The 16,869-nt window shown below is 42.1% G+C and overlaps 1 protein-coding gene across 11 annotated transcripts in view; it reads left to right on the top strand.

The window, feature by feature from the left end:
- phldb1b (pleckstrin homology-like domain, family B, member 1b) overlaps positions 1 to 16,869 on the top strand; it is a 121,948-nt gene that overhangs the window by 38,028 nt on the left and 67,051 nt on the right. For 10 of the 11 annotated variants that reach the window (XM_061827481.1, XM_061827480.1, XM_061827479.1 and 7 more), the window contains one exon: positions 11,546 to 13,008. In XM_061827481.1, the coding sequence (XP_061683465.1) occupies positions 11,546 to 13,008 (1,463 nt within the window). Of the gene's footprint in view, positions 1 to 9,154; positions 9,311 to 11,545; positions 13,009 to 16,869 lie in introns of those variants that run through there. The other variant, XM_061827486.1, reaches the window with a different exon arrangement.

The raw sequence follows: 16,869 nt of genomic DNA, 5'->3' as shown, positions 1-16,869 counted from the left end.
AACCGTGTTTGGAGGAAGACGAATGATGAGTTCCATTCCAAGAACACCATCCCTCCTGTGAAGTATGGGGGTGGTACCATCATGCTTTGGGGGTGTTTTTCTGCACATGGGACAGGACGACTGCACTGTATTAAGGAGAGGTTGCCCGCGGCCATGTATTGTGAGATTTTGGGGAACAACCTCTTTCCCTCAGTCAAAGCATTGAAGATGGGTCATGGCTGGGTCTTTCAACATGACAATGACCCGAAGCACATAGCCAGGAAAACCAAAGAATGGCTCTGTAAGAAGTATATCAAGGTTCTGGCATGGCGAGCCAGTCTCCAGACCTAAACCCAATATAAAATCTTTGGTGGGATCTGAAACTCTGTGTTTCTCAGTGACAGCCCAGAAACCTATCTGATCTAGAGAAGATCTGTGTTGAGGAGTGGGCCAAAATCCCTCCTGCAGTGTGTGGAAACCTGGTGAACGACTACAAGAAACTTTTGACCTCTGTAATTGCAAAAAAAGGCTACTCTACCAAATATTATCATTGGTTTTCTCAGGTGTTCAAATACTTATTTGCAGCTGTATCACACAAATAAATTGTTAAAAAAAAAATCATACATAGTGATTTCTGGATTTTTCTTTTTAGATTATCTCTCTCACAGTGGACATGCACCCACGATGAAAATTTCAGACCCCTCCATGATTTCTAAGTGGAAGAACTTGCAATATAGCAGGGTGTTCAAATACTTATTTTCTTCACTGGTAGTGATTAGAAGCTGTAAAGAAAACAGGTGAATGAACAATATTACTTTAACTACCTAATTACCAATCTGACATTATAATCTAACTTTGGTGGAGTATCCCATTCTACTAAGTGATCTTATTTCCAAACAGTTTTCACATTGTAGGACCGCAAATTAATATTACTTCCTCTTCCATAGAAATGGTTATGATCATAAAAACACTGGCCCTTTTCTTTATATCGATAATAAGGCCTCAAAGATTCTTTCACTCTGGAATATTCACTCAATTTAGCTTCAGTATTTATGCATGAATACTATTTTCAATTAAATTTAAATACACAAATAAATCAAATGGGCTATTCTTGAAAAGGCGCATTTGTTGCAAAAACCAAAAGTGGAGGATGATGGCAAGTAAGGGGTTTACTGTTTGTCTATCAGTAAACCTTCAGCCTGTTTCCTTTTTAATACACATTCATGTTTGTTGGTTACACAGCAGCACAAGGAGATCTGCAAACTCTGGCTAACAATACTGCGCTTGTATCAAGTTGAAACAATTATTTTTTTGCCCTCCTTTTAGTGTAGCATTATATGCTGTGCTTTTGTAACTGAAGCTTGAAAAAGGTGTCACCAGAAACCGCCTGTAAAATATAAATGGTCGTTTTCTGTCTTTTGTGGCGAAACATTTGACAATGCTTTCAGTTGTGGCTGCCTGTAGCTTTGTTACAGCTTGTTAATGTTATCCTTTAAAAACAGTCAAACTGTCAAATTGATGCTAGAAAGGCGCTTAGCTGTGGTTTGCTGCCAGAGGTTACCCCATGCCTGTTTTGTGTGCATCACATGCTTCTTCATTTCTGGGAAAACTTTTTAGTTATTTGTTACATGTTTGCATTTGCTCCAGCTGGAGAGAACGACGTTTAAAGCAGATCTTTTCTTAGCTTTCTCAGCTATCAGGGGCTTCTTGCAGTGTTTTGTTATTTTCCCTCATTTGACAGTGGCTGTCACTGTGCCGTACGTATAGCACACAAGGGGGCTGCCTGGTGTGGACTTCCTGATCCAGTAATGAAAGCCTTCCGTTGTTTAGAGAAGTACCAATTTCCTTAGTTATACATTCCTAGGTTGGATTGAGATGAAGGTTCAGTGTACCACTCCCAGGATAATCCTGAAAGATCTGGCGTCTGTTTATAGATAAATTACAGAAATTACACTATCTGCATATGTAGCCCATAAATATAATAGTGGGGCAAACTCAGGAAACTATTTAAACTTGATTGTTATTACGTTAGACTTGGACAGTGAGTAGACAGGTAGTGTGATTCACTGGCACATTTGGAAGAGTTTTGTTTTTAAGAGGGGACAGATTACTTAAAGTAATATTACGCATCAACCGTTTTCCCATAGGTGATTGAATTATTGTTGCAATTTAATTATAACGTTGTTTTCCACAATAAAGATAACAAATACTTATATACAGTCATGAAGCGGCAGGACAAATGTGACCAATAGGTCTTTGATTTCATTGACTTTCAATGAGTGTTTCATGTGGCTGGAATTTTTCACCAGTTAGACAGTTTGGCATCTCATAATTGTGATTCTTCTGGTGAGTGGACCCAATTCCATAAATGAACAAGCCTCATGATAATTTGCAGATATAACTTTCTCTACACACTGCCAATGTGTTTTTGGCCAGTCAGCTGTTGAAAAGGTTGCGGGTTTGTTCCCAAGATGAACAAGAGGCGATTCTCACACACCCACCATGTGATTTGACACAATTAAGTAAAAAAAAAAAAGTCTGTGAAAAGAGTTCTCAAAAGTAAGATTCATTAGCACAGACACACCTGCAGACATGCATGCTCAAATAAAATGAGTATGCAAGCACGGAAATTGCTGCATCATCGTTTCTGATATTCTAATCCAATACACAGCTGCAGATTGTAATACTCAGGTGTATTTCATATTTTGGAGATGAACATGCTTTCATGAAGACTTATGTATTATGTACAATATAAAATAAAAAGACAAAGCACGGCGGAACTTTCATTTGTTCATGCTTACTTACCGGTCATTAGTGTATTCTCCATCTCCGTTTTAAGTATACGGAATTAAAACCTGGAGTAGGAAACATTTTGTTTTTGACTTGCATTGCGCATATCCTGTATACTTAACCCCCCAAAAATTCTATGATTTAGACAAACTATTTTGTGACACACTCCCTGCAATAAAGAAGCAGCAGTGTGCATTCAGGATCTGTGATGAGACTAGCTTTTTTCTCTCAAACAAGAATCTCCTGTAGCCCTGAGGAAAGTATTTTGTCACTGGGAAGTTCTTCTTTCAATAAAATTGTGGTATGTATGCAGACGTTCTCAGATATTTTTAGACTAAGTGTTTTATAAACTGGGAAAACAGGAAACTGGCTGTGGTCTTCACTAAGTTTAAAAGCAACAACAATCAACAATCACAAAGCAGTGGACATATTCATGGTCACTCCGGGCCACTGTTATAATGTCCTGCTTTGTTTAAAAGTAAACCCCGCAAAAAACAAAGTTTGCAATTACATTGTGTTTGTAAAGGAAGTTTTTCCTCCACATTATTATTTTTTTTGGGGGGTGGAGGGGTCCTGTTCAGCTGTTAGATCAAGCAAAATGGAGAATCTCTGTCCCTTCTACGCCAGAGCAATTTTACCGGTTCACAGTGGAGTAATTAAGCTTCTGATGTGGTTTCTTAGGATTATAATTGATGTTTAATGAGAGTCAGAGTAGACCAGTTGAACAGAACAAAGTTTCTGGAGGGGAGAGAAGAATGACTACAAAAGACAAAGCACTAATTCTAAACAGGATAAGAAAAGTAATTCATTACACATCAACAACAATGAAACATGTTGCATGGGGCTGTAGTGCTAAATCCTGTGAGGGAAGGTCAGGACAACATAGAAACAGACAAGGACAAGAGAAGCACGCAGGACAAGGGTTGTAAACCCGGCTGCACAACTCAGGTGTGTTGGGATTTACAATGTAAATTATAAAAGTCTATAGCATGAGAGTGTGTGTGAGGGATACAAAAGCGATGTGCATATTCACAAGTTATTTGTCAGAATAAGTGGGAGGACCCACACCCAATGAAAGAGCCCCAGAGGTATGTGCCTGTGACGTAACCCTAAGAGTGACTGAAGTTTCCTGTAATTGCTGTGCCTGCATTGTGAAGGCTGAGGACCCCATCAAATAAATTGAGGGGCAGGATCGGGCCCAGGCCTCCACCCAAGAGCAACCCAGTGGACGGGATACATCCCACACGAGGGACCCAGGGGGGTCTGATGGCCCCACCGAGGGGCGCCGACAACTGGCCCCCCAGTAGAAGCCGCGGGGACAGATGTGCTGACACCTACACCCTTCCGACCCCATATCAGTCCCCCAGGAACCCTTAGCTATGTGTATGTGCTCATATATGGCTAGTGAGAAAAATATATGAGTAGTGTGAGAGTGTGCTTAATGAGTGATTAAAAGCCAAGTGTCATCCCTATAAACATTCTAAAATAGATGTTGTAATGAAAAAAAAATATATATATAACATTATTCACTTCAATGTCTAGACAAAATATAAATTTGAACGGAGAGCGCATCATCCATGCGAAAAGTTGCAGAAGTGTCATTCTACGATATCCAAGTGGTCGCCATATTGGCTGCATCCTCTGTACGTGATGTCACCCAGACATTCACCAATGAAAACACACGGTGCACCCTAACTATGGGAGACGAGCACGCACCTTCTGACACAGAAACTCTTTTCGAAAAGGAGAACACCACACAACCGAGAGAAGTTACCGGGGCAATATTACAGTATTGTTTCGAGCCACATTCAGTTGAGATGTGATCACGGCCAAACCGCCTCCTGTCCGATCCACTTCCTTGGCGGACATGAGCCATCGCGGCTCATCGCAGCTGGCTGGTGTGGCTCATTTTTGGCGCCGAGGTGGCTAATCACGGAGCTGAGCTGTGCTGCTTTAGGGGGTTGTTCACAGCCGCCGCAGTACGCGATGAACAACAGTCGACCCGGGGTGCTTTACTGCGTTGTTGTCACACGCAGCTAAGTGAGGCAGAGCCGAGCCATGCTGCTTTAGGTGGTTGTTCATAGACGCCGCAGTACGCGATGAACAACACCGTCGAGCCGATGCGGTTTACTGCTTTGTCGCCGCCCGCGGCTGTGTTGCATTGTGGCAGCGTTCTTCAGAGCCGCCCCCGTCCGGGAACCCGTCGCTTCGAGCAGCCCGACGCCGTCTGACGCGCACGTCGACATTTCGTACGTGGATCTTTTGTTACGTTATGAGACGGATTACGTGGTCCGCCCCGAACTTTTTTTTATTAGTAGCTGTATACACACCAACCTGTCATTTGGAACCCACAAACCTCTCGTCCTCTGCACCTGTGCAATCCATTTTTCACGATGACCTGGGTCTATTGCAAACTTATGAAGTGTAAATCGATCCTCCCGAGTGTTCAAGCAATGTCCAGCAATGGGCAATGAGCTACCTTCCCAGAAGTAAAACTAATGGAAACAAACAAGTCCACTTGAGGTCAGTCCTGTCCTGTATGTCACTTACTGCTTCTTCTCAAAAACAAATCCCTCGAGAGGATTTTCATGGCGGGAGTTACAAAAAGCTGGATACGTCAAAAACATGTTTTGTGGTGAAAAAAACGCATGGGTCCATGTCGTCTGCCGTTTTTTCATTAATATACTAAAAATCACGCATATCATGACAGTGGCACTTTCAGGGAAGTTTTTCTCTTCAATGAGAGAATCTAATCCAATTGGGAACTGGCGTATGATTGAGCATCATAATAAAGTGATAAATGGTGTCCCACCTACATGTGAAATCTAAAGTATATGAGCTTCAACTTCATCCCATATTTCATTTACTGCACTAATGCACTAACTTTTCCATTGTAATGACACCTCTCTTGATTTGACGAGTAATGTGCTGCCAAAGTCACCGGAGTTACTTTTTAGTACTGCATGTTGATTTTGAAGTATTATTTTTTTTAGCTTTGTCCGTGTCACGATCCTGCCGCTCCACCCCGGGCTGTGCGGGTGCCCGCGCGCTCGCGCTAATTGGGAGGCACACGCCTGCGCCTCATGCGGGCTGATTATCCCGTGTATATATAGGACCCCGATGATGACTGATGCTCCGTCAGATCGTTGAGGTTCATGTCCCGTTCCAGTACTCTCGTATCCCTGATCGTCAACCCGTGTGTACCGACCTTTGCCTGTTCTCTGACCGACCCCATAAGCCTGACTCCTTTGACACTTCTGCCTGCCTTGATCGATCTCCCATGTACCGACTCCTGCCTGCCCGCTCACCTACTCTCTTCGCCCGACGTCCCAACTACCGCTGCTGCTCCTGACTGCCTGCCCGATCCCCGACCTTCTAATAATCAACGTTTTTCCCCGAACTACCTTGCTTCTGACGAATCCTGCATTTGGGTCCTACCTTCGTTCCGATGGGTCGTGACACCCTGTGCTTGTGAGTTTCCTCCAAGTGCTTCTTTTTTTGTTCCACATCCATATTTATGTGCTTCCTAAGTTAATTGAAGACCTTTGTCAATGTCGATATTGTTGAATGTCAGTGTAAATAATGTTTGTCTACTGTATAGGTAACCTTCGATGAAGTGGTGAGTAGTCCGGGTTGTACCCTGCATTTTGTCCAAAGTCACAGAGGGATACAGTAAAACCAAGTAACCCGTGACCCGAAACTGCATCTATTTTCTGTTATCAGTGGTTCCTCATCTTTTCTATACTTAACACCCAAAGAATATTTTGGCACAAAAGCAATATTGGATTGTACTGGGTTTTACGATGGCATCACGGACGTGGTTTGGAAGTTCCAAAAACCACACAATGCACAAGTCAGAATACATCAGTCATGTACCTCAAGAAGGCACGCTGGATTATTGCCATCCATAAGGTTTTCCATTTGATGGATTTATATTTGCAGCATATGAAAATCACTATGGATGTGTATTAACCCTCTCTGGACCAAATAAAATTTTGCAGAGAGAAAAATCTGATACTTTCAGAAAATGATACTCTGGACTTAAAATTTCCGATTATATTAAACCTGTTGCTAATTTGCAACCCCTGCCTGGAAATATTTAGAACAATTGCGAGTTAACTAGGTTACTTTACATATGGTGCATTTGTTTCAGATCATATTCAGGTTAGATGAAACTGTCATAAACCAGGGACCCCATGGATCTCATTTTAAAATGAATAATGTAAATTTAAACAACATTTCATAAAAAAAGTGTTTAATTTAGACAAACTTTTAATAATTAAACTTTTTTTTTTACACGGCTGTGTTTATTCACACCTCTTGTAATTTGTACAACTGGTATATAGAGCTCGTGCACGTGACGTCACCATTTTCACGGCGCCATATTGCCAGTCAAACAGAGCTGCTCGACATTGTGGGGGACATTGAACCGGAGAATATTTACAATACCCGAGACCTGTTGTGCCGTTGGTTGTCACAACAGACGAGACATATATTCAATGAGATCATTCTATAGCATACCAGCTGAAAAGACCAGAAAAGATTGATGGATTTCGGCAATTAATCATAATGGCTGGTGCCCAACCAAATTCACATGCCTGTGGAGCGATCATTTCATTTCAGGGAGGATTTATTCTTCTCAATCTTAAATTTTCAAGAAGTAATGTATTTTTAATACCAAATTGACTCATTTGAGAACAATGCGTACTTTAAAAAAAAAAGTGTCACAGAGAGTTTAGAGGTGTGTGTGTGCGTGTTGCCGCAATAAGCTTCCATGTACGGAGGAGTCGACTCCTGTCCTCGTTTTTTCCAATCATAGTTAATGAATGTAGTTTTTTTTTTAAACTAGGGGTCATTTGTTAAATATTGGTATTTGTATTGAATACCAGCTGAAAAGATTGATGGATTTCTGCAAAGGTTAACATGTAGCCGACTTCCCTTCCGCGTTCACGAGCAGTCTCCCCATTGAGAAGAGAGAGAGATGCGTCCAGACTTTTATACGCTTTCGAACTTTTCTGTGTAAATCTTGATGACTGACTCAGCAGATACATGTGTATATCCAGTTGTCCAAGACAAGCGGAAACTCTGGGCGTCGTGCTATAAGACATATTTTCGTTTTGTGTCAATGGACTTAGCATTGAACAATGCTTTGTTTGACTGGCAATATGGCCAGTCACGTGATTTCGGTGACGTAGGTGCACGAACTCCATCTATACCAGCGATTCCCAATCTTTATTGAGCCAAGGCACATCTTACATTCGAAAACTCGCCCACCACCAAAAAAAGTATCACAAAAAGTGGATACATAAGTCAGTTATAGACTTTCTGCTATCGGTATTTATTCGATATTTCTGTCTTAATATCCCGTTGCCATTGAAAGATGAACATCCATTGTCAGATGCCGCTTATCCTCACCAAGGTTACAAGAGTGCTGGAGCCCATCCCAGCTGTCATCGAGCAGGAGGCTGAGTACACTGAATTGGTTGCCAGCCAATCACTGGGCACATCGAGGCAGACGACAGTCGCACTCACAATCACACAGAGGGGCAATTTTGAGAGTCCAATTAATGTCGCAGGTTTTTGGGATGTGGAAGGAAACCGTGCCTAGAGAAAACCCACGCAACACAGGCGGGATATTCACCCCGGTCCTCACAGCTCTGAGTCCAACAATCTACAGTTGTTCCACCATGCCGCCTGAAAGATGAAGAAAGATACATTATTTGTTGTAAATAAATAATATTTTGACAAATTAAGTGAAATTAGATAACTTCCCGTGCACACCAGAAGAGCTCTCATGGCACACTAATGTGCCACGGCACTCTGGTTGAGAAACACTGGAGAGTAATTCCTTTAATGGTGTGAAAGAGTTAAATGGCTACGTACCATTTTAACTTAAAAAAAAAAGGCACATATTTTTGTTCATCTTACTTGGAGCCAAACAGAAATGCAATTGCAGTTGACTTATTGGCAATTTTCCTGGCTTCAAATCCAAGAGTCGACCAATGACAAAGATGAAGTCAATAAATGACAAACACAATACTGTATGTTGGCGACAATAAAACAGACTGCATAAAAGTGCAGAATCAGCACGGCGTCTTGGTAACCGGAACGTAGGCAACAAACATTCAAAATAAAAGGACTTTATGATTTAGGTTGATTTGATTCCTTTAAAATTTCAATTGGGCGTAACACCAAAGAGCAATGACAGTTTTTGCGTGAACAACAGGTTGAGATACATGACGAGGCAACTGTATTTTCCACGTGTGAACGAAAATCGGTTCAGTTTAGGGCTGAATGTATGGACCGGAAAATGACTCAATTTTCGTAACTTGACAAGCAATGTTACTACCGGTGTAGGGCAGAATCCTCGACCCCTTAAAAAATTACCGGCGAACTCTCCTGCCATCCTTGCCGTGAGTCTCGCCTAGATCCTCCGGGTTCAGTCCCAGCCGGTCCGCCACTGGTGCAGGAGGATGTCCCCCGCAGTTTGTCAAAGAACAGGTGGATGTCGCAAAAGGCTGAGCAGCTTTTATTCAGTCACGTGAGTAAAGAGGCTACTATTATTTGGCACCCCGCTTTCCCGCTCTCCCCCACAAGCACACACGACCCCCCGTTTTCTGCCTCGATACCACTCACTGTGTGCGAATGACTACGTGACACTCGCGGCCAAGCATATTTTAGTGTATAAATTAGTTACTATAACACGTTGCTGACATAATGATACGTAAGCACTGTACATACTAACCCTGTTTCGTCACAGAGAGTCAGTGTAAAGCTGAGCCATGATAAGAGCACGGAGGAAGCTACTCCCATGCCTGCGGAGCCAGAACAAGCTAATGCATTATTTGTGGAGTTTCTATATTTTAGGACATTGTTTTTGTTGAGATTTGCCTGATACAATTGTGGAGGGAAATGCTTAATTTATGTGTTTAACCCTCATGTATCTAACCATGAAATTCACATAATTCAAGAAACAGCGAGCGAATGTTATGAAATGCAGTTGCTGAAGCAAAAGCCAAGAATTGGCACATGATGCCATATAATTATGTACCAATGGCATCCCAAACTGATTGGCTGCTCAATCATTACTACAGCGACGCTGAACTTCTCATGATCTAAAAAAAAAAATAAAATAATAATAATTGAAGGCCCAACTTTCCGATGGGGTATATACACCTAAACAACTTTTGCAAAACAGAACAAAGCACTTTTTTTCTGGCTGAGAGAATCTAGTGTGCTTGATGATGGGGACATTGTTGTTGTACAGTACTCACCATGGGGGAGTCTTTCATGAGCCGTGAAGAATTATTGTGCTTCCTAGTGCTAAATCTATTGTCTTGTAGCTTGTTGGATCTACTCGTACTGTATATCGGACCCTAAAATATGTCAACCCCATTCTCTGCCTGCAATAAACCACATTGCTTGCAAACGACAGTGGCCAATTCTGGAAGTAAGACTTGGCCTACGACAGTTTAAGTGATAGATGGAAACTATTTTTGGACACATTGTTGAGTCCCACTGGTCCCTTTTATCAGAAATCCATGATATCGTTTTTTTTTTTTAATTTTAATGTGGTTCCACTGTATATCATAACAGTTGCATAAATTACACACGTATTTAATGGCCTTCCTGTGTGGAGTTTGCATGATTTCCTCATGGTTACTTGGGTTTCCTCCCACATTCCAAACAAATACGCATGTGCACTTCATCAAAAATTCTAAATTGTCGTTATGTGTTAACGTGCGTGTGCTTGGTTGTTTGACCAATGTATATAAGCACTACGATTAGCTGGCAACCTGTTCAGGGTTTACTCCACCTCTTGCCCAAAGTCAGCTCACCTGTAATTAATAAAGATAAGAGATAAAAAATGGATATAATTGTGAAATCAAATTTGAATTGTTATTTGAAAGGTTGCTTACTTAGTCAGTGATGATACAGTGCTTTACTAACGTGACTTCTACGGGTTCTGTTCCAACTAGGTGATGGTGTGAATTTGAGTATGACTGTAAATAGTTGTCAATCTCACCATGCTGCATGCATTCCCATTTCTTTTGAAGCACAGGACATACCAATTTAAAGAACATTCTTTTTTGCTCCGATCGTCCCTTCAGGTTATACTAATGAGTGTCACTAATGTGTTTCTCTTGTCTTGATCAGCCATGTAGACAAAGTGAGACTGTCAAGATTAGATTACCCAATCGGAAGCGGCTCAGAAAATTGATGGATGGATGTTCTATGTGGTGTTTTGGGGCACCAGTAATTAGGTTATTTTTTTTCTGATCCCCATCAAAAGTACACTGCTGTCTTTTTTTGTCATCTCCTTGTCTCTGTCCTTTCCTCAGTGCTTCACAGTGATTGTCCTTTGACCTTACATTTAGTCATGATCTTGAGCATGTTTACAGTATTATGAAAAATTACATGATAATCATCGCCAGATGAGCTTGGTTTGCAATATTTTATTGGTTTTATGGAAGGAAACTTGACCTACTGTAACTAAAATTACTTTAAAGAAAAGTTTACGACAACTGTCGTCATCAAGGCTAAGACTGAAGTTAAATACGTATGAACATTCTTCTATGAGTCAAATAAGCAATATCGGAGGTAGAATTTGTTAAATATTATCATGCTTACTCATTGGTGATTAGAGTGTTACATATTGAAATGGTATTTCAGGGTTAATGGTTCTGCAAATAAAGCAAATGTTAAAATGATTTGAACTCTTAAATACATTGTTCTTTTAGATAATGAAGCCTCTTTTCCACTTGACTCATTTTAGACATGGAGACCTTGGTCAACGGGAATCATCGGGCCAGTCCAGCACAGTCTTCCCAAGAAACTGGTGAGAGTATCCAGTCTGAGCACAGTTTAATTGTAAGCTCTATTGAAAAGGACCTCCAGGACATCATGGACTCCTTAGTCATTGATGACCCTGAACCTTGCTCCTCTGAAGAGAAAAAGCCCCATGGGGGCCAATCAGTTACTCATTCATACGTGTTACCCATGGTCAATGGTGGGGGCAGGTATTTGTTATCCCCTCCTACGAGTCCTGGGGCCATGTCAATGGGATCCAGCTATGACAATACATCCCCACCCTTTTCTCCTCTCTCTTCCCCCTCACCAGCCAGCAGTGGTAGCGTTACTAGCCCATCTCCTGGTGGAGCGCCCCTGGATCACATTTCTTCTCTGCCACCTGTGCCTGCACGCTCATCGAGCTACATCTTTGCCACCCATTCACAACTTGTATCCCAGCCACGGACCAACCTACCTAACTTTAATGGTGACAGCATGAGTCAAAAGGTTCAAGAAAGCCCCAGGCTACAAAGAAATATCTTAGGGGATGCTCCTCCTAGCCCTAACCCTAGTCACAGAGGATTACGCCAAGATGGGTCAGTGACTTCCAAACAGACCCCACTTTTGTCTTTGAATGAATGTCTCAGCAGCAGAAGTATTGTGCCGAGTAGCCCTGGTTTCAATTCCAAGTTTCCAACTTTTCCTTCCATGTCCACTAGTATGAGGACCAAGACAACAACAGTGCTTCATGAAAGACCTTCCAGCCCTTTTAGAGAGGAGCAGACAAACTTAGCTGATGCCTCCATCAACTCAAGCCCATCCATGCAACTTTCCCAACCTACTAAGGCTTTTCAGCCCCCTCTTGATCCTGTTGTCCATATAATACAAGGATCACCTTGCCAGCAGCCACCAGAAAGTCCCCGCATGACCAGGCGAAACATAGAACTGAATGGCGGAGGAGGTAATATAAGAGATCTTCCACCTCTAAGTCCCTCCATTGCTCGTAGAGGCGTCCCAGTACTCCCAGGGGCACTCCCTGGAACAGTACCAACCCTGAAGACACCTGATAGCCCCTCAGGTATAGGCAAGCTGGTCTCAGAGAGTCCTAGGCTTCATCGTAAGACTGGAACTCCACCTGTTGACCTGTCTAGCAGCTGGGGAATGCGAGCCCGTAGTCCTTCACCCACATCTCTCATGATGGAAAGCGGCATGGGAATACGAAATGCCAGCTATGGGAATTCGCTTTCTTCTGCATATAGTCTTGGTTCTCTGCCTGGCTCATCTCCCGTGTCAAGTCCCAGAATCAACAGGAAATTATCAACTGGGCGACCAGGGATGAGGGAGAGGAAGAACAGCATCTCAGAAATAAGCGACAATGAAGATGAGCTTTTGGAATACCATCGAAGACAGCGGGAGGAGCGACTTCGAGAGCAGGAAATGGAGAGACTGGTGAGTGAAAAATATAAATTCAGGAAACTTCTGTGGTTCTTATGTATTTAGGAAGATCACAAATGATCAACTTCTTAAGGTAATTATGCTCTTCCACAGCCATTGCATTTTTGACAAATTAGATTACTGGTTGGTATTTGTTTTGTTTAATCTAGTGTTGAATCTCATTAGTTTTGCAAAGTGAAACTGATATTGAGCTGCTAAATATATTTAACCAGGACTATCTATCAGGACTTAAGTGTATCGGTTGCATGCAACAGCTCTTGTGTTTTCAAAGTAGATGAATCAGAAATTTTATAATGTCTGTCACTTGGCTACTGCCTAGCCAAATTACGGCTGACATTAAGCTTCAGGGTGCTGGGATGTTCCTATAATAACCATCTGGTTTATTGTTTCCTAACCTTTGCCAAGGGGGAAGTAAGGATGGTAGACATCTTGAAGTTGTCTGCTACTGCTTTTTTTTTTTTGTTAAACAATTAAATACTTTTGGATGTGTGAAGGTGGGTGTCAAGAATCACTGAAGCTGTAGTGGTTCACTCACCTGATTTTTGTGGAGGCAGCATGGTTTCAGTTTCCACTCACTGATGGTGTGAAAGATTTTTCTATCTGTATAAGAGCTTCAACAGGGTTCGCACGCGGCCCTAAAAGTCCCTAAAAACCCCTAAATTTTCAAAGGTGCATTTAGGGGCTCCTAAAAGTCCTTATAATCCGCAAAAACCGGTCAAGCCACTAAATAGGCCTTAAATTAAAAAAAATCAAAGGGAGGACCTCTACCGCCAAAATTCTCCCTAAAAAATAAATTAATCTTTTATTTAAAAAAAAAAATAGCGATCCGTCTGGCGTCCAAAACAGCCGGAAATTGTCAACGGAAGTCACCGCGTTGACAACTCGTCGCCATCTTGTCGATATTCCATTGTTTGTTTCTGTGAGTAGGAATTTCACTTCGTCTTCGTTACGATGTAGCGTAGTTCTTTCATCGATCCAACTTGTATCACGGGGAAGTGCATTTTTCAAGAAGGTTGGGTTGAAAGTAAGGAGTTTGGGAGCTGGGTTCGTCGAGATCCATAAGATCGCCACATGTTTTACTGCCATCTGTGCAAGCAGAGTTACCAGCTTGAAAAGATGGGCGTCAAAGCGCTGGAGTCACACCGGAAAAACAGGAGACACGCTGATTTGGCGTAGACTCTCTCATCTTCCGTTGGTATGAATCTGTTTCTAAAATATCAAGATAGTGAAGCATCAACTTCAGGCAGTGGTACTAGCAGTGCATGCGCACTAGGGATCACAAAAAAACGCTTACTTCCATAACCGGTTTTAACCGAACAGTTGTAGCAAAAAAACGATTAACTGGTTTTAAAACCGGTACCATAGTGGTGTTTACATAATTCACCCGCGGGAACTCGAGTTAGGGTGCTGGGTTCCGCACGGACTGTTTTTGTTGTTGCTCTTCCGGAGTGACGAGTTCACAGAGTTCCCCCCGTTATGCGAGTAGTGTTTTGATATCTGCCAATAAAACAAGTTTTGTTCCTGTGTCCGACACTCCGCCTCCGACTCCTTTTCTCCGGCGCTACACCATCGATCGTTAATTTACTCCGCGGTAATGGGGTAGTTTGTACACAATATTGACAAACAAGCTTGTTGAATGTGGTTTTCAACAACGCATTCGTGTAAGTTAAATTTTTTTTTTTTTTTGAAAAATGTTTTAATGTTAATGTTGGCATGAAGGTATACTGAGCGTTTCCTCAATGCCATGTTTGATGTTTCTTTGATTTAACTGAATGTTCTTTTGAGTCCAACTTTACTCTAACAGCGAAACTTGAAAAAAGTGGAAATGATGTTGAAAAAATAGCACAATGTGGAGTACCGGAACCGGAAGAAATGATTAGAAATTTTAACCGATTTCGAAAGTCCGATTACGGTTTCGGTTTCAAAAACCCGAAAATCGGTTATAACCGGTTATTTATAACCGGTTGCGATCCCTAATGTGCACCTACAGTTGTCCAGCCAGAAGTGAGGCTTTATGAACGTAGTTCAATACACGAAGACGGACTCGTTAAAGGCAGAGATCGTGTGGACTTTAAAAGTGATCTGCAGCCATTACAGTTACAAATCTTGTGAAAATAATTCGAAAGTGTTTGCAGTCATGTTCCCAGACAGTGACATTGCTAAAAACTACCACTGTGGGGAAAGGAAGACTTTGTACCTGGCTACATTTGGCATCGTTGCCCACTTTTCATCTCTACTGCCTCAGAGCCAAAAAAGCCAGTATAGAGACTGACATATCAACGCTTATTGAGAAGGCTGACAGGCTGTGTGAGGAGGCAGAAGAAAAGAGGTATCTGAGGTTTATTACCGAGGCCAATGCACTCAGAGTCAGAGCAAAAGACAAGAGAGCCACTTTGGCACCTCTGCAGCAACAAATAGAGGAGGCACTGGGTAGCCTCAAGGAGCTAGAGTAGGTGATCATTGTCACAAGTACTGAGAGACTGGAACATTTGATGAACCAAGAACGGTTGATGGCACCATTGGGTGAGTCTTTTTTTCCTTACTCTTGATTTCCCACGATGGCCGTAAATTTTTCGTGTCGGCCCTAAATTTTTTCCGTGTCAGCCCCTAAGAATGCCCCTAAAAGCCCTTAAATTTTTTTGGTCAGACTGAGTATGAACCCTGTTCAAATTCCGGCTCCACCTGTGTGGACTTTGTATCTTCCCTCCGTTCCTGTGTGGGTTTTCTCCTGGCGCTACGGTTTCCTCCCACATCCCAAAAACACACATGGTAGGTTAATTGAAAAGTGTAAAATGCCTGCAGGTGTGAATGTGAGTGTTAATGGTTCTTTGTTTCTATATGGCCTGTGATTGGCTGGCAACCAGTTCAGGGTATACCCTCCGTCCTGCCTGATGTTAGCTGAGATAGGCTCCAGTACTCCCATGACCCTCGTGAAGATATGTGGCTCAGAAAATTTATGAATGGCTAAAGCTAACAGAAAACATATGAGAGAATTTGCAAATTAATTTATAGTTTCTTTGCTCTTCGGTTCTTTGCTGTGAGAGAAAATACAGTACAGCTCACTGAGTAGATGAGTAATTCTGTGGATGCACTAAAAAGCCTCCATTTAGTCCAATCAAAACAAAATATTGAGACTAGATAGGTACAAAAAGAGCGGCACCGTGGATGACTGGTTAACACATCCGCATCACAGTTCTGAGGACCGGGATTTAAATCCACACCTCACGTGTGTGGAATTTCTGTGTTCTCCCTTTGCCTGCGTGAGTTTTCTTAAGGTATTCCAGTTTGCTCCAACATCCCCAAAACTGGCGTGGTTGGTTGATTTAAGATTCTACATTTCCCATAGGTGTGCATGTGAGTACATGTATATTTGTCCCCTCCGATTGTCTGGCAACCAGTCCAGGGTGTACCCCGAAGATAGCTGCGATTGGCTCCAGCATGCCTGCCCCCTTAATGAGGATTATCAGAAAATTGATGAATGAATATGTGTAAAAAGTTAAGCGCTTCATGAAAAAAGATTGTAAACCTGAAATATGGAAGGGAAATTGGACCAGCAACCGCTGCTTGAAATAGTCAAGTTTTCGCAGCAGCATGTTTTGTTTTTGTATTGTTTTAATGCAGACACTTGCAGCTCTTTGAAAAAGCAGGGCATTGAGCTGCGGGGCCTGTAATTAGCCACAGTTGATTCAGTGTCATGAGAGATTTTCTTGCCCCAGAGCATACTCATTTAAGACATTTCACATAGATTTGCGACTCCCTACACAACTGATTACAAAAAAAAACAAGTGAGATGCGTATTTCAGAGAGGTTTATTTTAGAAAAAAAAGGAGTTATTGTGAAATCAGTGGAAGTACA

This window comes from Syngnathoides biaculeatus, chromosome 8, assembly GCF_019802595.1.
Source record: "Syngnathoides biaculeatus isolate LvHL_M chromosome 8, ASM1980259v1, whole genome shotgun sequence".
Lineage (NCBI taxonomy): Eukaryota > Metazoa > Chordata > Actinopteri > Syngnathiformes > Syngnathidae > Syngnathoides > Syngnathoides biaculeatus.
This window is presented reverse-complemented; position numbering and strand designations above follow the sequence as displayed.